The sequence below is a fragment of the Zingiber officinale genome, chromosome 6B (assembly GCF_018446385.1).
Source record: "Zingiber officinale cultivar Zhangliang chromosome 6B, Zo_v1.1, whole genome shotgun sequence".
Classification (NCBI taxonomy): domain Eukaryota; kingdom Viridiplantae; phylum Streptophyta; class Magnoliopsida; order Zingiberales; family Zingiberaceae; genus Zingiber; species Zingiber officinale.
In genome coordinates, this window is record NC_055996.1 from 14,519,190 (window position 1) to 14,538,322 (window position 19,133).

Consider the following 19,133-nt stretch of genomic DNA (forward strand, 5'->3'; position numbering starts at 1 on the left):
ATGAATTTTTAGAACTAATGCTCTGATATCATTGTTGATAATTCTAAAGCATGAAAAATGCATAAATACAAAACTGTAAAAACTCATAGTGATCTCCCATAGTAGATCTTGATCTTCACTTTTCATACAAAACAAAAAAACTCACAATGATGCTCGAAGAAGATCGGAGAAGATATCGAAGAATAATTTGCTATAGTAAAACGATCATGAACGAATCATAAAGCTCTTAATGATTCCATAGACCAAATCCCAAGCTTCGGATATTCTTCTTCTCTACAAGACACACAGTTTCAACAGAATTCTAGCAGCACTTCTATTGTACTTCAATCTCATCTGCGTACACAATGTAGTAATCTTTTCCTGATGCATGCACACTTCATTTTTTTTCACCAATTGCTTTGGACGCTCTTTTATAGAGGAAGATGACTTTTCCTCTACCTCAATTAATGGAGGGAGGTGAAATGGTTGGAAGATGAAGGGGAAGAGACACCCTTTGACATACCTTGAGATATGTCTCAGCTAATATAGAGGTCTCGGGTAGGTTGATCAAAAAAATAATCGAGTTTAGTGAGTTTGATATTCAGTATCATTTGTGGATAACGATCAAGGCCCAAGTATTGATAGACTTTATGACAGATACTTCTAGAGGAGAGGGAGAGGAAATATGGAAAGTTTTCGTGGATGAATCGAAAACAAAGGAAAGCAACCGAGTTAGGGTCTTGTAGATTTGCCGCATGGGAATGAGATGTGAATTGTTGTGCAACTTAACTTCGGGACTTCTAATAATGAAGCTGAATATAAAATATTATTGGTTGGTTTACGTGCAACTAAACATGTGGAAGCTGCCAAAATCATCATTGATTTGGACTCCCAGCTTGCAGCTAAGCAGTTGGAGGCAGTGTATGAGATCAATAGTGATAGATTGTTCAAGTACATAAAGACCTATGAAAGAATAAAGTCCCGGGGTTATAGTATTATGGTAAGATATCCAGATTGCCACCTAGGCACCCACGATTCGATTCTCAATTATGACATATTTGTAAAAAAAAAAAAAAATCTCCAAATGAAATATACAATCAAAAGATGTTGGGCTTCTGAACTACATACCGCGTGTGCTTCTCGATTGATCTTGACGGTCAGAGGAAAAATTTTATAAGAACGAATCAGTTATCTCAGGACTAGTAAATGAAATTAACTAAATTTATTATTTTAATGAAAGAATGAAAACTGAGTTACAAGAGGTGATGTTATAGGACGTACCGCGGGAAGAAAACAAGAAGGCGGGAAGAAAATAAGAGACTTAGCTCGAATGGCCAGCACACTCTTTAGTTGGACGACGGAGGACACCGTTGTTCAAGAGTTGGTTTAAAAATCATTCAAAACCGCAACCTCATTGTTACTTGATAACGTGGACACTCCAACACTCGATGCCCTTGGCCTCTAGCATAGCACCTCAAGAAAACATTCAATATTGAAAACTCAAAAGTCTATTGAAATTCCACCACATCAAATAGTTTGTCTAATAAATAAATTGTTAAAATGTTATAATATATAATTTAATATTTTTTATAATTAAAATTATACGCTAAATAATAAATTTGCTGACACAATTATATCCATTAGATTTCCACATATCTCAAAAAGGATATTGTATTATTTTTAACTTATTTTAACATTTACCAAATTAAAAAAAATATATTTTTGAGCAATATATAATTGTCTGCTATGAAGCTGTCTGTTAATTTTTCGCGTCACTATTTCTTATTAATAATTCGTATTGTTGAATCATGTTTTGTATGAAAAAATATAGACAAACGCATGGATTGTGACACAAAATTATATTTTAAATATATAATTTTGAATAGGTTATACTTGCAATGCATAAAATCTATTATTAGTGTAGAAATGCAACCGGCCTCGGCCTAGTAGTAGAGCTTGATCGATCGTAAACGGTTAAGTTCGACAAACCTTTGGTCCTAGTAGTAGACCTCTTAGGCCTTATTTGAATCCCTTCAATTATTAGACCATTCTTCCAATGCCCTCCTTTCACTTCTAACAAATGAATGTGCACCTCCCCATCCTCACCCTCTTCCCTGTCGTTATAGAACTCCCCTAATTCGATTTCCATCCATCCATCATCCCTCGGCCGTGGAACACGCCCACCGACTCCCTCGACTTCCTCTTCTGCCTCTTGAGTTTCTTCGATGGTCAATAGTCGTTGCCGCGAACATAAACCCTGCCCGAACTGCGCCACCCTATGTCTCCGAGCGCGCAAATGAGCATACATGTCACTGAGCTGCAAGCAAATTCCAGTAGTAGACGACTGTGTTCCGATCTTCACCGATGCCTCCTGAAGTGGATGACCCAGACCGTAAGAGTGATCGGAGAGTTTGAAGATCAGATAGGCGGCATATGTTGTTTTTGAAGAAAGGCTTTTACTATGGATCTTTCCTTGAACCTCCAACCAGCACACATTGATTAGTTCAGCAACCTCTAAGAACCTTGAAGAAGATCAGTAAACTAATATCAGTTTCAAAAACTTAGAACTAGATTTAGGAAGCATTTTATTATTACTATTATTTTGTAGGTATCACTATTTAGTTCAAGAAAGTCATTCAGCAATATATCAATATGATCATCACTCAGCCATGATGTGAACTGATGAAAACAAGAACAAGCATGATCCATATTGAGATTTGTGTAAAATATCAAATGGAAGAGATTTCGGAGGACGATTCTACCTGGAATCAGATTGTGAAACCCAGCGCCAGCAGTGCTCTGTATCTCCCCGCTGAATCGACAACGCTCTGGCTGAAAGCGTGTAACATTTTGCTCCGCTCGATCTATCCAGTGAGAAAGTCTGGAAAAAAAAATCAAACAAATTAGCAATCGGGAAGCGGACCGCATTCATGATGCTTCCTACGCGAATCGCCCAATTTGTCTACAAGATTCGTAGTAAGAAGCACCGAGAAATCCGCATCGTCGGTACATTTATTTTTTTAAAAACTTTTTTGATTATTCTGTTTGATTTGATCGGAGATTTTTCGCTAAGGATTCGAACAATGGCGAGAAAGAAAACCCTAGAAAAATGCGCGGAGGAGGAGCAAAAGGGACGCGTCTAACCATCTTGCCGCCGTCCACGAGCACCGGCTCGTCGCAGAGCCGGAAGAAGAGATCCCTCTTGGAGCAGCAGTCGACGGGGCGGTCGGCGCGTGCGAGGACGGACTGCAGATCGGCGGGGAGAAAGCGGTCCCAGACGGCGTCCGAAGCCGCCGCGGATAGCAAAGTGGTGGAGACGGTGGAGGCGCGGCAGGCGTCGCGGGGCGACGTGAAGGAGAGGGCGTGGGCGATGCAGCCTTGGGGAAGCACCTCCTCCATTCCCGGATCGCCCATGTCGAGATCGCTCGCTCGATCGCACTTCGACGCCGGCGGCCCTCGTCTCGGAGAAGGAGCAACAAAACCCACCCCCTCCTTTATAACCGGTCCACACGAATTAAACTTGAGAGCGAAACGCCGCATATAAATTCATCTTTCTAAGTACATAGTCTTCGCCCACATATTAATGTTATGCGGCACCTTAGTTACATGCAAATAACAAGATATTGCACACGAACACAATTTCAAAACTATTTGTTAATTTAATTCGATCAAACGAGGCAAATGGAGTGGTTGAACAGGAATCTGATTCAGTGCCATAAGAAATCGAGAATTTAATTCATAATAAAGTATAATAAATATGAAAGATAATAAAATAATACAATAAAATATTGATGGCAATCAATATTTTAAAAGGTGAAGAATCAAGTTTTATTTGGATATACAAATCATAGTTAATTTAATTATCTATAAAATCTTATGAAAAATATTACTAAATATGGTTAGAATAATGTGAATTATGATATGATTGTAATTGTAGTGTTAAATATTATTATATGAAAAATTTTGTATTAATTTAAAATAATTATTATTAATCTTTGACCTACTATTTATATTTCTAGAAGATATTAGGGCTTTTTAAGTCTTCACATTCACTCATTTTAATTCGTGGGTGCATGTGGATCGATCATGATATTTCTTGTACTATATATGATAATTAGTGGCTCGATTCAATATCGACACGATTGAATCTTCACGATGACAAAGGAAATAATAGGACTCCATGCGGGCATTTATGTAGGAAGAGTAGAGATTGGAAATAAAAATTAGACTTTCTAAGGATAAAGCGCTAAAATAATTATAAAGTCATAATCAAAAACATATTTTGAGTATTAAAAAATTAGGAATGTGCTTCTTTTGACCATTTAAAAATTATGTTGCATGTTATAAGTAATTGAGTTTGCAAGGAAGATATTCTAATACTCCAAAACAACTCTAACATATAAAAGATTCGAGTAAAGAATTTAAAAAAATTCTAAGGTCTCGAGTTTGAACTCCGTGTATACTTGCTTGTATACTTAATTTACTTGGAAGGAGGGCTAATATCAGAGGTGAAAGCTCTCTAAAGATAAGGATTCTAGAAAAGAGAAGGGGAATGAATTTGGTAGCTTGTGAGAGAAAAAACAAAGAGTCATGACTCATAACAATTGTGGTGGTCGACAAGATCATTGGAAAAAAGAGACTTAGAGGTCATTGTTACTTGTGGTAGTAACGAAGGATAAACTTAGGAAGAAAATGTTGATTTCGTCCAATTTTAGCTAAGCTTAGTAAATGAAAGAAAGTGTCTCGATGTTTATGTAATCTAGAACATCAATGAAACTTTTTTCATAATTTAGAGGAAATGACAAATCAAAACTACTCGAATCTTCCACATCAAGTTCCAACAATATTCATATTTAGTAACTACATCCCAAATTACCATGAAAAATGACATTGTAATCCGTAAAATCACACACACAAATAAAATGAAATAAAATAAAATAACACTCTCTGTCCGTTATTGAGTAGCTTAGGCAATTTGTGGCGGTCTGGAAGCCGTTACGGTGGACTCAACCGGTTTAAGCGCGACGCTCGTGACGGTCCGATACGATGGCACCACTGGCGTACAGTATACCAAACGCCCTGCGCTATCGTACGCCAGTTTTCCTCCTCCGGCATACGCCTCCGCACCTCCTCCGACTGCGTTCGCAGTCATCCTGGGCGGCGCGGGGAAGAATCCGGGGTACATCCCCGGCGTGGCCTGGAGCAGGTACCCCGTTTGGTCGATGCCGGGTGACAACGATGGGAATCTGCCGACCGTATCCGGCCAATGCGGCGGCGATGGGACTCGGAAGTCGGAGGGATGAACCAGGGGCAGGGCGTCTTGGCTTGTGTTCCGCGGGATGAGAGGGGGGAGGTTCTTGGGGTACACGTGGCGTTCGGTCTCCGCCACAGTGACCACCGCTTGTGCGGTGGCGACTGGTTCCGCGCTTACCTTGATCCGGAGGTTTGGTTCGTCCTTGTCCGGATCTGACTTCGCCGGCGCCTCGGTGGGTTGGTCCTCCAGCACGATCGTCGTCGGCGGCGGATCTACAGCGACCTTCACGGCGGGGGGAGGAACGAAGCCGTCATCGAAGCCGAAGAGAAAGTCGGGGCTCGGCGAGGGCTGCCTGGAAGGAGGACGAACGGGAACGGTATTAGAGGCGTCCAGCAAGGCGGCCGAAGGGGGCGGAGGAGGGGGCCCGACGGGGAAGAGGAACAGGCGGAGACGAGCGGAAGTTCTGGGCGAGGTGGAAGAGGCGGCGCGGAGGATGCGATCGTACTCGATCATCATGTGCTCGAGGTCGTCGTCGTCGGTGACGGAGACGAGGGCGTCGAGGTCCTCGCCAGGGATCTGGTACTTGATGCAAACTGGGTCAGGAGCCGTGGGAGCGATGGCGGCGAGCTTGGCGAGGAGGGCGAGAAGGCGGGCGGATCGGTCGAGCGCCAGGATCTTGGTTTCTCCGCCAACGTAGGCGAGGCGGGTGTTGTCGTGAGGGCGGGGCTGGATGAGGCCGCCGTAACTAACCATTAGCTTGACGCGGCTGCCAGCGCCGGGCGAAGTGGCCGGGGACGGCGGCCGAGCGTCGTCGGAGGCGGAGGAAACGACGGCGACATTGTCAACCACCAAGGAAAGGGAGGAATCGGCGCTGGCGGCATCCATCAGTATCAATTCTACTCTACCGCTTCTCGTCTACCCAGCTTCTCCGGTACGCTCTGCTGTGTGCGAATATATACGTAAGAGCGGAGGATGATTGGTGGGTTTACCAATGTGTAAAAACCTATGCAGCAGTCAGATCAAATTGGGGGACGGAACATCAAGCCGACGCGTGGCACGCGGTGCGGTCGATGGCAAGGTTAGCCGTCGAGTACTAATTTTACATTTATAATGGTTTTGATCTGAATTAATATTGGAGTATTTTTTTTATAATATTAAAGTTAATTTTAGATAAAATTGAATGAATTTAATAGTAATAATAATAGTAATAATAATAATTTTAAAAATAAAAATTATAACGATTTTTTTTTGAAAATATAAATAATTTCTTTTTTTTTTTTTCAATCAAACTTTAGAAATGAAAGTGGGCCAGGCGCGTCCGTGTGGCATGGGCATCCCACGTGCTGCCCCACCTCAGTTAACAGGGCGCACAGCGCGTACCGTGGTGGTTGGGCGCCATATTAGTAATGAAATGGGAGTGGCAGTTGACTCGTGAAAATTAATTCATAAAAATAAATAAATAAATGGGAAAACTAATAGTTAGCGTGCTGTAGAAAATGATAAGCATGAATTAGGGCGTGTCTGAAGGGGCTGATTTGTTCCACTTGGGGATGGGGTTTTCTAAGAGACTCATATTATATTAATGAAGTAGGAAAAATGATTTCGTTCACCAAAAGTTTTATCGTCGGCCACATTACGAATGTAATAAAATAAATCAGGTACGGAACAGTCTCCTAGTAAAAAAATATTTAAATTTTAAGGAATAAACTCTTAGAAATATCATTAGACTGAAATAACTCTATCATCGAATACCAACTCGGCTATGGTATTCGGCTATATCATAGGATAGGATGCTCATGTCATATTAATAATTAGTAGTTTAGGAGAGGGAGTAGGAGATGGAGAGGATCGATCCTACCAATGCTTGTGTAATTTTCTTTCTTTTTATTAAAGTTTTTAATTATACTAATAAAGTTTTACTTTTAAAATTTAGAGATTTTTAAATTTAGAGATTGTGTTATAGTGTTGGCATAAGAAAAATGACACGCTAAGGATTTTACACCACACTCCCAATAGGGATCCTCTGGTCTGCAAATTACAGACCAAGGGATGGTCACTGATGAGGACCTTTGATTTGTTTGGATCCCACCTACTTAAAAATGAGGTCCATCCAAATCAAAAGTCCTCATGTAGTCGATCATCCCCTGGTCCGCAATTTACGGACCAGAGGATATGCTCTCCGCACACTCCATGCATCTCTAAAAAAAAATTTCAATTTAAAAATTTTTCTTTCTAATTTTATTGACATAATTTTAAAAAAAAATATGCAGTGCGGACAAAGATTATTGAAGGGGAGAATCAAAAGGGGAGGATGCAGAGCTCAGAGCTTTATGAATTTGTTGGTCTCCCACTCTTTTGGATTCACGTTGTTGACTCGGAATTATGAGTCCAGCAATCAACAGCTACTTCTCTACTGATTCAGGGATTTGTTCTAGGAATGCCTTATATAAATCTCTCTACTGGAAAACACCTTCGGGACTCGTCCTGTAGTGCTGCCTCTCTAAAATGGGTTTTGCTCAATCAATTTGGATCGGATTTAATAGGAATTGGTTTGACTACAATGGCCGACAGAAGGCTTCATTCATTGGGTCTAATACGTCGTTGAATAAATAAATAGTATGCGACTGTTGAAAGTGACAACGGTATTGGGGACTATCAACATCTACATGATCTCTCTTCTTCACATTAAATGAACACCTCGCTATCCATACTGATAAATATTAATTTCCCAAAAATAAATATTTTAAAAAAGTATGGGTTGAATACATTTTAATTCGCTGTGATTAGGTCTTACTATTTTATTTATTTAACATTCCTTCCATTGATGCAACTTATTATTTTTCTTTACTTTGATTTATTTTATAAAAACTACATAAGACAAACTCACTAAATGAAATTATAAAGTAACAATTTTATAGATAAACAATTTGTACTAACTCGTAACCAGTATCTGTTCCATCTTTTCGACAGTAAAAAACGGTACAGGTATAGTCCCTAAATATGCATCGATGAAAATGAATGATCCTCTTCTATTTTATAAGTGAGGATCATGTATTTCACCAATACATATTTAGGGGTCATTCCTTGAATCGCAGAAGATCCGGGCTCTGTGATAGCTCATTCCATCAATAAATGTGTTTTTATTACTATATGACTTGGCTCTGTGTTGCATGCCGAAGTTAATGTCTCTTATTGGCTGATGCGGTGATAAGAATGTACGTGACATAAATCAATAATCACAGTATAGGTCAAAGTTAAAACAATCAACATCAGGATTCAAACAAGGCTAATCCGAGCAGGAGTGACTAAATCGGCCGATCAAAATGATATTATCCGGTCGACAGGAAATCAATCTGAGCGGATCACCCGGCCCATCGGATATGGCACCGACATCAGTCATGCGAACTAATAAAAGAGAAAGTGAAAGCAAAGGAGAACACTCCATCTATCATTTAATATACAGAAGCCAAGACAAAGATGTCTTCTGTAGATAATCAATATCATTAAATAGAGGAAGATGGAAGGTCACTAAAAAAGGTATAAAAGGGTATGTCAGGTATGAAAAAAAAATGGAAGAAAAATAGGAATCTTCGTCACTATCATTTTCCATTTTCCTTCTTCTGTTTCTGACTTGAACGTCGAATGGTCAATGCTAGGTGCTCCTTTCTTGGTTTTGGTTTTGTTTTGCAGAGAGGAGCGAGGTCTTCATACCATTAGCGGAACTGCCACCTCCCCGGCTTTGCAGCTTCGCGCCTTCAAACAGGATCATTTTGGCGCTGTCTATGGGAACATAGTCTGCATTCGAACGAGAAGATGGAAGACGTTGAACGATTCACGATGATAACGCTGACGCAAGAGGAGCTCGACGCGTCGATACAAACCCGGACGGTAAAGATAGTAGAACAACAACAACAAGAGCTGGTCAAATGCAAGAACCTACAGCCTCAATAGTGGGATGGCAGGCTGAACAACACTCCGCTCAGGAACTGAACAAGATGTCGATCGACACCTATAGGGAAGCCCCTAATGCGCAGGCCCTGTTATGGGCTCCAACGAGAGGGGTCGCGCGGATAAAGATCGGGGATCATCCACTAACGAGGCACCCGTTCGAAACACAAGAAAAAAAAACCCCAGGGAAGACGACTCGCCTGAACGAATCAATAAACAATTTACAGAGGGGATTCTAAATGACCCTCTACCGAAACATTACACCCCACTGACGATCGGGGAATATGATGGAACGACCGACCCCGATGACCATTTAGCCAAGTTTGATAACGCGGCCACGCTACACCAATACACGAACGGAGTAAAATGTCAAGTCTTCCTTACCACGTTAGCTGGATCGGCACAATGCTGGTTCAAGCGTTTGCCGAGCGGCTCGATCCACAGCTTCAAAGACTCCCGAGCGGCCTTCCTACATTAGTTTCCTAGCAGTCGCCGCCTCGAGAAAATGAGCGTAAATCTATTCTCACTGAAGCAAGGGCTCCGAGAGGCCTTAAGGGCATATCTCCAATGCTTCAATCAGGTGGCGATGGACATCCCGGCGGTCTCCTCGGACGTATTGGTAAACACTTTCACTCAAGGGCTCACTGAGGGAGAATTCTTCTGGTCACTCATCCAGAAATTGCCAAAGGACTTTGGCCATCTACAAAAAAAAAGGGCCAATGAATACATCAATGTAAAAGAAACCCAGACGGCCAGGAAAAAAGAGGCACCCGCCAAACTAGCGGTGGCATCCAAGTGGCGTCAACCGAGCAACCATCAGCCTCCTAAAGGACCCCGATCGGGAGAAACTCAATTATAACACGAGCCTAGGACGCATGTCGTACAACACATTGGAGTCGGACGCCCAAAAGCCTCCAAGGGCAAAATATGAACGTCGATGTTTCTCTTTCCATCAGTCGACGACTCAAAATACCCAGGACTGCTACCTGACTAACATACCGGCCCCAAGAAAGCAGTATCATAAGTCACCGTCACCCGATTGGAGATATAGGTGTCGATCAACTGAGCGAAGGGAATGCGAAAGGACAGAGGTCGAACCATGCCACAATCAATCACAACAACGGAACAATCCAAGTCCTGTTCGGGAGCAGGTCGAACGGAGACAACCCTCAGCTCGAGAGGAAGAAAATTGGAGCAGCGCTGCTCGAGGTGGGATAGGAATGATCGCCGAGGGACCGACCGACGGTGATTCCAATCGAGCAAGAAAGTTGCACGCTCAACGACTTGAAATTCACGCGATCGGCTGCAATAAGGAGAAAGCCGAAGGACCTGAGATCAGCTTCAGCCCGAAGGATTTGGAGGGGGTAGAGATCCCCCATGACGACACCCTGATTATCCGAGTGGTAATAGCTAATTATGTCATTCACCGTACCTTTGTTGACACAGAAAACTCGGTGAATATTATATTCAAGAAGGCGTTCGATCAGCTGCAAATCGACCGAGGCAATTTACTGCCCGTGAAGACTCCACTCTACGAGTTCACTGGCAACGCAGTGTTGCCGATCGGCCAACTGCGTTTGGTCGTCTCACTCGGACCAATTTCATCATGGTGGATGCGCCGTCAGCATACAATGTTATTCTGGGCCGCCCGACGCTGAATGAGTTCCGAACGGTGGTATCCACTTTCTGCAGAAGATCAAGTTCCCGATAGGGGACGAAGTGGGCGAGGTCAGAGGCGATCAATTGGCCGCTCGGCGTTGCTACGTCGAGATGGTCAGAACAGAAGCACGAGCCGCTCGGAAGACACCGTGCTTGGAGGTGAGCGCTATCATGGAGAAGCCTCCTGCTCTGGTCTACAATGAGAAGGAGGAGGTCCAGATCCATCCAAACCGATCGGAGGCGACAACCTTTATCGTTGTCGATCTAGAGAGCGAGAAAAAAACAGAGTTGGTCGCCTGCCACAGACGAAACTATGACATGTTCGCCTGGTCGACGGACGAATTGTCTAGCATTTCTTCGAGCATGGCTCAACACGAGCTACATGTCCGACCAGACTCCTGACCAATTAAACAAAAGAAGAGAGACTTCAACCCAGAGTAGATTTTGATCATCCGGGTGGAGATAGAAAAATTACTAGGGATCAACCATATACAGGAAGTCCAATTCCCAAGTTGGTTCGCTAACGTGGTACTAGTGTCCAAGCCAGGTAATAAATGGCAGATCTACATCGACTTCCGTAACTTAAATAAGGCATGTCCGAAGGACTTCTATCCGTTACCTCGGATAGACCAAATGATGGACTCCACAGCGGGTTACAAATTAATATGTATGTTCGATGCAAACCAAGGCTACCACCAAGTGCTGCTTGCCCGAGAAGATTAAGAAAATGTCAGTTTCATCATGACTGACGGAACTTATTGTTGGTGTAATCGACCCAAGTTTGATCGGTATGATCATGGTTTTGATGTGTGTGTCAAAGAGTTTAAGTTAGACTTTCATATATGTTTGATATGTGTTTGAGTCTTGCACGACTTGGTGAAACACATGAGGAACTTGGTGCGATCAAGATTGGAAAGCTCATCCAAGGGCTCAGATCCTTGAATCGGTAAAGGATGGTATGGAAGACATCTGAGGGACCGTCGGACGAGAAGCAATGAAGTGGAGTCGAGGGAAGTGGACTTCAAGGTAACGTGAAGAATGACACGGAGAGGAGTCGCGGGCTCGGGTGCATCTGAGGGACAAAGGCCGAGGAAGAGGACTTCAAAAGCGACTCTGGAAAGGATGAGTGTGTGAGAATGTAATGGACCGGTCGACTGGTCATAGGACCAGTCGACTAGTCAAATTTCACAGAAAGCACAGAATGCTTCTATGCTCTTCGGCTAAGGGGACTAATCGACTGGTCCCATGACCAGTCAACTGGTATATGCCGTTGGTAGAAGATGACTTCTGCAAAGAGTTGTTGGCTGTGTCTAACAGCTACATCAGTCGACTGGTGCATGGACCAATCGACTGATGTCAAGGTTGAGTTGATATGATGATCAACTCTCTCTCCTCTTATTTAGAGGAAATATTGGGGCATGAAGGATGTTACTCATGCTTGTTGAATAACTCCTAAGTCATTGCCCAAAGCTTCCAAGCCATACCCTTCTTCCTATTCTTAATATCCATCTTGTAAAAGAAGAAGAGTGATTTGTGAGAGGTTGTACTCCACCGAGAAGGAGTAAGCTCTAGTCGGAGATTGTCGGGGATTGATCTACCGAAAGATCAAGGATTCATCCACCTCAAGGACACGCCGTGGAGTAGGAACAAGCAATCTCCGAACAACGTACAGGAATTGTGTTAGCGTTTGTATTCTTGCATTGTTTTCATTGTTTTAGTTTTAGTACATTCCGCTTGCGCACTAACCTTGTAGAGAAGAAATCGATTTGGGGGTGACCTAGCTATCCAACCCCCCCTTCTAGTCGATCACCGATCCCCTACAAGTGGTATCAGAGAAAGGACGCCCCTTCAATGGATTAATCGCCGAGAAGAGCACTTATCAAAATGGTCAGCTCAAGCATCCATCCACCCAAATTTGAATGAGACTTCTCTTGGTGGAAGAAGATAGAGGTATTCTTCGAAACCGATTTCGATATAATGCTAATTATAGAAAATAGTTTTGAGATGCCTAGGGACCAAGATAATAAGTTAATTGAGAAAGTAAGATGGAGCAAAAAGCAAAGGGAAGAGTATGTAGCAAACTCAAGAGCAATGCATCACCTCCTAAGTGTTCTTCCCCAACAAGAGGTGACTAGGATTGAAAACTACACAAGCGCCAAAGATTTGTGGGAAAAGCTAGTGGAGCTTCATGAAAGGATATCGGAAGCGAAATTAGCAAGAAAAGACCTCCTTCGAACTCAACTCACAAATATCTAAGCTTGAAAAAGGAGAAACGATATCAATTTTACATTCAAGAATTAAGGAAATTTTAAATGGACTAACAAGTGTAGGTGAGACACTTACAACCGAGACATCATAATGAAAGCCATCAATGCTTTCCCAAGAACCTCAATATGGAGCTCAATTGTAGACTTGTTCTACATTTCAAAAGACCTAGAGAAGAGCTCTCTAGATGAATTCTTTTTAACGATGGAGCTTCATGAGACACGAGTTGAAGGGCTAGATGGAGAAAGATCAAGAGGAGTAGCCCTTGGGGCAAACAAAGGAAAGGGGAAGAAGAAGAAAGCTCCATCTCCATCATCTTCTGATTTTGATGAGTCAAGTGCCTCAATGGATAGCGATCAAGAGACATATATGGTAAGGAAGATGAGAAAAACATTTAAATCTTTTTCTACTAACAAATCACATGCTAGGAGAAGTTCAAGGGGCAAGAATAGAAATAGGAAGGTCATTTGCTATAATTGTCAAGGAGAAGGACACATGATGGATGATTGTCCTCTCTTGAAGAAGAAGGAAGGAAAGAAGGAGGAGAAAAAGACAAAAGAAAAGGGGAAGAAAATAAAAAATCTAAAGGCGACATGAGATGATCCATCTTCATCGGAGGAAGAAGAGCACCATATGTCCCATTTCGCTCTAATGGGAATTGATGACATTGCCTCGATCTCATCCGAACAAGAAGAAGGAAGGAGCTCAAGTAAAGATGAAGTAGGGAGCTCAAGTGAAGGGGGAGGTCAAACTTCGGATTCGGACTTCTCGGTAAGTGAGGTACATAATCTTCCTTCACATGCTTTAATTAAAATTATTACAAGTACAAATGATGATTTGTTTAAGGTTAAAAGGAAAAATAAGTCTTTGAAACATAATATTTGCATGCTTGAAGAAAAATTAGAATTCATGTGTTCTAAGGACAATGATATGCATGTTTCTTCTTTAAATTCAAATGATTTATGTTTATTAGAAGAAAATAAAACCTCAAATGATTTATATTTATTAGAAGAAAATAAAACCTTAAGGGAAAAGGTAGAATACCTTACCAATATCATTAGAAAATTTGAAATTGGCTCTAAAACCCTAAATATGATTATTGGGAACCAAAGGGCAAGTTCTAAAAAAATGGATTAGGATACAATGAACCCAACAATGAAAAGACCTATCATTGTCTACTTGCTATGGGGCAATCAAAAATCAAAACTATAGATAGAAAATGGATCTCCAAGAAATATTTGGTTAACCCAATTAGAAAGAATTTTTATTGGGTGTCAAAGTCAATCCTCAAGGGTTAGAGGATTTTGGGTTAGTCAACCATTGAAACCATAATTCAAAACTTTGAAAAATGGTTGATTTGAGACCTTAAGGGAAAGCACTTAGCATTGATAGAAATTCATGATAAAGAAGGCTAAGTAGAGGTTACCTTATTTCCTCTCACAATGACTTTCATTATTTTTCTAAAACATAGATGTGAGATAATAGGATGATATAAATAATTCACTTATGCTTATGACATTTTGATGAGTTATGAAATGTATCAATTCTTAGTAATCATAGACCAACTATGGGGAAAGTAAATATTTAATTAATGGACATCTTGTCCATAGATCATAGTTGGACATTTTAAATGTTTTGAAAATAATTCTATGTTTTATTTACAGTGAATAGTTATTTTGAAACATATGATTGCAAAACTGGAGTTAAAATTGATACATAACTTGCATGTTTTGTGATTTTTGAGATTTGGTCAAAATTTCAAAAATACTTTGACTTTTCATGAAAACATATTTTTCCTAGTTAAAAGATATTTCAAGAAATATGTTGTCAAAATTTCATAACTTTTTGAATTTTCTAAAAAATTTTATGAGTTTCTGAAATTAACTTCAAAAGGTTGAAATTCAGCTTCAGTGTGTACCAGTCGACTGGTACAGTTGCCACTCGACTGGTACCAACTTTCCAGCATACTATTGTTTTCTGAAATCAAATTTTTGGTCAAAATTTGGTCATACTTGATGCCATATAGTGTATGATTGTCTGGTACAATCTTTTTTATATGGTGTCAAAGAGGGAGAAATGGGTAGGTTTAAGTTAGAAACCTTTATTTCCATACTTGTGTACAAAACTTGAAAATTAAGGAAGAGAGCATATATTTAGGGGGAGTTTGATTTTATGCTTCATGTTTACATATTACTTGTAATTTTCAAAGTTATTATTTGTGCCTAACTTAAACATATTGGCACACATCAAAAAAGGAGAGATTGTTGGTACAATCGACCCAAATTTGATCAGTATGATCATGATTTTGATGTGTGTGTCAAAGAGTTTAAATTAGACTTTTATATGTGTCTGAGTCTTGCAGGATTTGGTGAAACACATGAGAAACTTGGTGCGACCAAGATTGGAAAGCTCATCCAAGGGCTCAGATTCTTGAGTCGGTGAAGGATGGTATGGAAGACATCCGAGGGACCGCCGGACGAGAAGCAATGGAGTGGAGCCGAGGGAAGTAGATGTTAAGGCAATGTGAAGGATGATACGGAGAGGAGCCGCGAGTTCGAGTGCATCTGAGGGACAAAGGCCGAGAAAGAGGACTTCAAAGGCGACTCCGGAAAGGATGAGTGTGTGAGAATGTAATTGACCAATCGACTGGTTAAATTTCACAAAAAGCACAAAATGCTTCTGTGCTCTTCGGCTAAGGGGACCAGTCACTGGTCCCATGACCAGTTGACTAGTATATGGTCGTTGGCAGAAGATGACTTCTGCAGAGAGCCGTTGGCTGTGTCTAACAACTACATCAGTCGACTGGTGCATGGACCAGTCGACTGATGTCGAGGTTGAGTTGATATGATGATCAACTCTCTCCTCTTATTTATAGGAAGCTTTGTGGCATGAAAGAGGTTACTCATGCTTGTTGAATAACTCATAAGTCATTGCCCAAAGCTTCCAAGTCATACCCTTCTTCCTATTCTTAATCTCAATCTTGTAAAAGAAGAAGAGTGATTTGTGAGAAGTTGCACTCCACCGAGAAGGAGTAAGCTCTAGCCGGAGATTGCCGGGGATTGATCCACCGAAGGATCAAGGGTTCATCCACCTGAAGGACACGCCGTGAAATAAGAGCAAGCAATCTCCGAACCACATAAAGGAATTGTGTTAACGTTTGTATTCTTACTTTGCTTTTATTGTTTTAGTTTTAGTACATTCCGCTTGCGCACTAACCTTATAGAGAAGAAATCGATTTGGAGATGACCTAGCTATCCAACCCCCCTTCTAGCCGGCCATCGATCCCCTACACCTATTGCTACAACGTCATGTCATTCGGACTGAAGAATACCGGAGCAATCTACCAAAGGCTGATGAAAAAAGTGTTCCGTAAGGAGATCAGTCGAAACATGGAGGTCTCGATGACATACTAATAAAATCCCTCCGAACGGCCGACCTCTGTGTAGACGTTGAGGAGACGTGCCAAATAGGGGTGTCAAAAATGAACCCGACCCGACGACCCAACCCGAGTCGACCCAAAAAAAATTAGGTTCGGGTTGGGCATTTTCATGTTCGAGTTGGGTTCGGGTTGGAGGGTTGGAGAGTAAAAAAATTTCGGGTTGGGTCGGGTTGGGTTCGGGTTGACCCGGGTTGACTTAAATATAGGGTTTTGTGAATTTTTTTGGGTTAAATCAAATTTTATTTTAAAAATTTAGATGTTTTTATGTATATTAATATCATGTTTGTATGATAATGATGGAGTATTAAGATAAAAGTGAAGAATTATAGGAAAAATAACCCAAAAAAATCATTTTTAATCGGATTTTCGGGTTATATGAGTCGGGTTCGGGTTGATCGGGTTGGTCGGGTTCGAGTTCGGGTTGAGGTGTTTTGGGTTGAACTCGAGTTCGGGTCGGGTTCGGGTTGGGTTTTAAAAAAAAAAAACTCAACCCGACCCAACCCGACCCGACCCACCCGAATTGACACCCCTAGTGCCAAACTTTGAGAACCTATAGAATAAAGTTGAATCCCAGCAAGTGTTTGTTCAACGCGAGCGGTCGTTTTCTCGGATATATCGTGACTAAGCAGGGGATTGAGGCAAATCCAAGTAAAAGCCCTACAAGATACACCTTCGCCTCGCAATTTGAAGGAAGCCCAATGGCTGACGGGACGGATCACCGCGCTTTCAAAGTTCATCTCTAAGACGTCTGATCAGAGTCTGCCATTCTTCAAAATACTGCGTCGAGCTACAAGATTCCAATGGGACGTAGAATGCGATTTGACTTTGGAAGAACTCAATGAATATCTTAATTCCTTGCTTGTGCTAGCTAAGCTGAACACCGGAGAATCTTTTTGGATCTATTTGTCATCCACCGAGCATGCGGTCGGATCGACATTGGTAAAGTAGAACGGACATAAACAACAGCCTGTGTATTTTTTAAACCATATATTAAAAGATGTTGAATCTCGTTATACTAGTCTGAAAAAGTTAGCTTATGCTCTAGTACTTGGCGCTCGGAGACTCCATCCATACTTTCTTGCTCACCCGATCATTGTCATGACCAACAATATCCTGGGAAAAGTCCTCAACCTAGAAACGCCCGAGCGCCTAATCAAATGGACAACCGAACTAAGTGAATTTGATATCCAATATTAACCCCGAACGACAATCAAAGCTCAAGTCTTGGCTGATTTTGTTACAAAGGTCCAGAACGCTAAGCCGACAGCAACTTGGAGAATATATGTTGATGGTTCATCTACTCGATAAGACAGCGGGACTGACATTCTGCTCATTTCACCACAAGAAGATCGGATACAACTTTCCGTTCGATTGGATTATCGGGCCACCAACAACGAAGCTGTGAATGAAGTTTTGATAGCCGACTTACAGGCAGCGCGGCATGTCGGGGCCACAAAAGTCCTCATTCACTCAGATTCTTAATTGGTCGCCCAACAATTATCAAGGATATTCAAGATTAGCAGATCCCGACTCAAGTTTAGAAGTCTTTGAGAAGCTAAAGGCAAATTTTCAAGAAGTCACTATACAGAAGATCCCTCGATCGGACAATCAAGCGACAGATGAGCCGGCTAAGTTAGCTAGTTCATTATCACCCCCGTGATAAGCTAGCCGATCGAATAGGTCTCGCTGGTTGCGCACATCGACCGAATGGAGGGAGTGGTCTGCTCGAGCGACTGAAGAACGCCACTGATCGAATTCCTCCGATCGGGTAGCACGCCGGTCGACCAAGAGGTAACGCGACTATTAAAAAAAAGAGTCGGACGGTTCACCTTGGTTGGAGATTAACGGTATAAAAGAGTCTTCTCCATACATTTACTTAAGTGCATTGGACCAGAGGACGCAGAGTATATCCTACAGGAAGTGTACCAAGGCTCCTGCAGAAGTCATCCGTGCGGTCGTTCGCTAGCTCGAAAGATCCTCCTGAGCGGATAATTTTGGCCAACTCTCCAAAAGGATGCCGCTCGGATAGTAACTACCTGTCTGTCCTGCCAAAGGTATCATAACATCTCACATCCACCAATCGAGAAGATGGAAACATCCACAGTGTCTTGCCCGTTCGACCAATGGGGCATGGACATCGTGAGACCGTTTCCCATGACAATCGGTCAGCGAAGGTTCCTGCTCGTCGCTGTGGACTACTTTTCAAAATGGATGGAGGTCGAACTATTGGCAAAGATAAGTAAATAGATGGTCATCAAGTTCGTCTGACAAAATATCTTATACCGGTTCGGCATCCCCCGACGGCTTGTCTCAGACAACGAGAGGTAATTCGTCGATCGGAGGCTCAAAGAATGGTGTGAAGGCTATGGTATCCAGCAGGCCTTCACCTCGGTGGCTTATCCCTAAAGCAATGGCCAAGTGGAAGTCACCAATCGGGAGATTCTCAAATGATTGTGAGCTCATCTCGACCACGCAGGAGGCAGCTGGGTCGACGAACTCCCTAGCGTCCTATAGGCCCTGTGCATGGCCCCAAAGGTGGCGACCAACGCAACACCATTCCATCTGGTGTACGGCGGTGAAGCACTAGTC

The 19,133-nt window shown here is 42.0% G+C and overlaps 2 protein-coding genes across 2 annotated transcripts; both read right to left on the reverse strand.

The window, feature by feature from the left end:
- Window positions 1–1,847: 1,847 nt before the first annotated feature.
- Window positions 1,848–3,528, reverse strand: LOC121989960 (F-box protein PP2-B11-like). The gene is made up of 3 exons (XM_042544254.1): window positions 3,124–3,528; window positions 2,742–2,860; window positions 1,848–2,501 (listed from the first exon to the last, which is right to left on the reverse strand). The coding sequence occupies exons 1-3, from the start codon at window positions 3,517–3,519 to the stop codon at window positions 1,895–1,897; spliced, it is 1,122 nt and encodes a 373-aa protein (XP_042400188.1). The 5' UTR covers window positions 3,520–3,528; the 3' UTR covers window positions 1,848–1,894.
- A 1,250-nt stretch (window positions 3,529–4,778) lies between these two features.
- Window positions 4,779–6,273, reverse strand: LOC121992058 (caskin-1-like). The gene has a single exon (XM_042546190.1). The coding sequence runs from the start codon at window positions 6,116–6,118 to the stop codon at window positions 4,946–4,948; it is 1,173 nt and encodes a 390-aa protein (XP_042402124.1). The 5' UTR covers window positions 6,119–6,273; the 3' UTR covers window positions 4,779–4,945.
- Window positions 6,274–19,133: the final 12,860 nt, after the last annotated feature.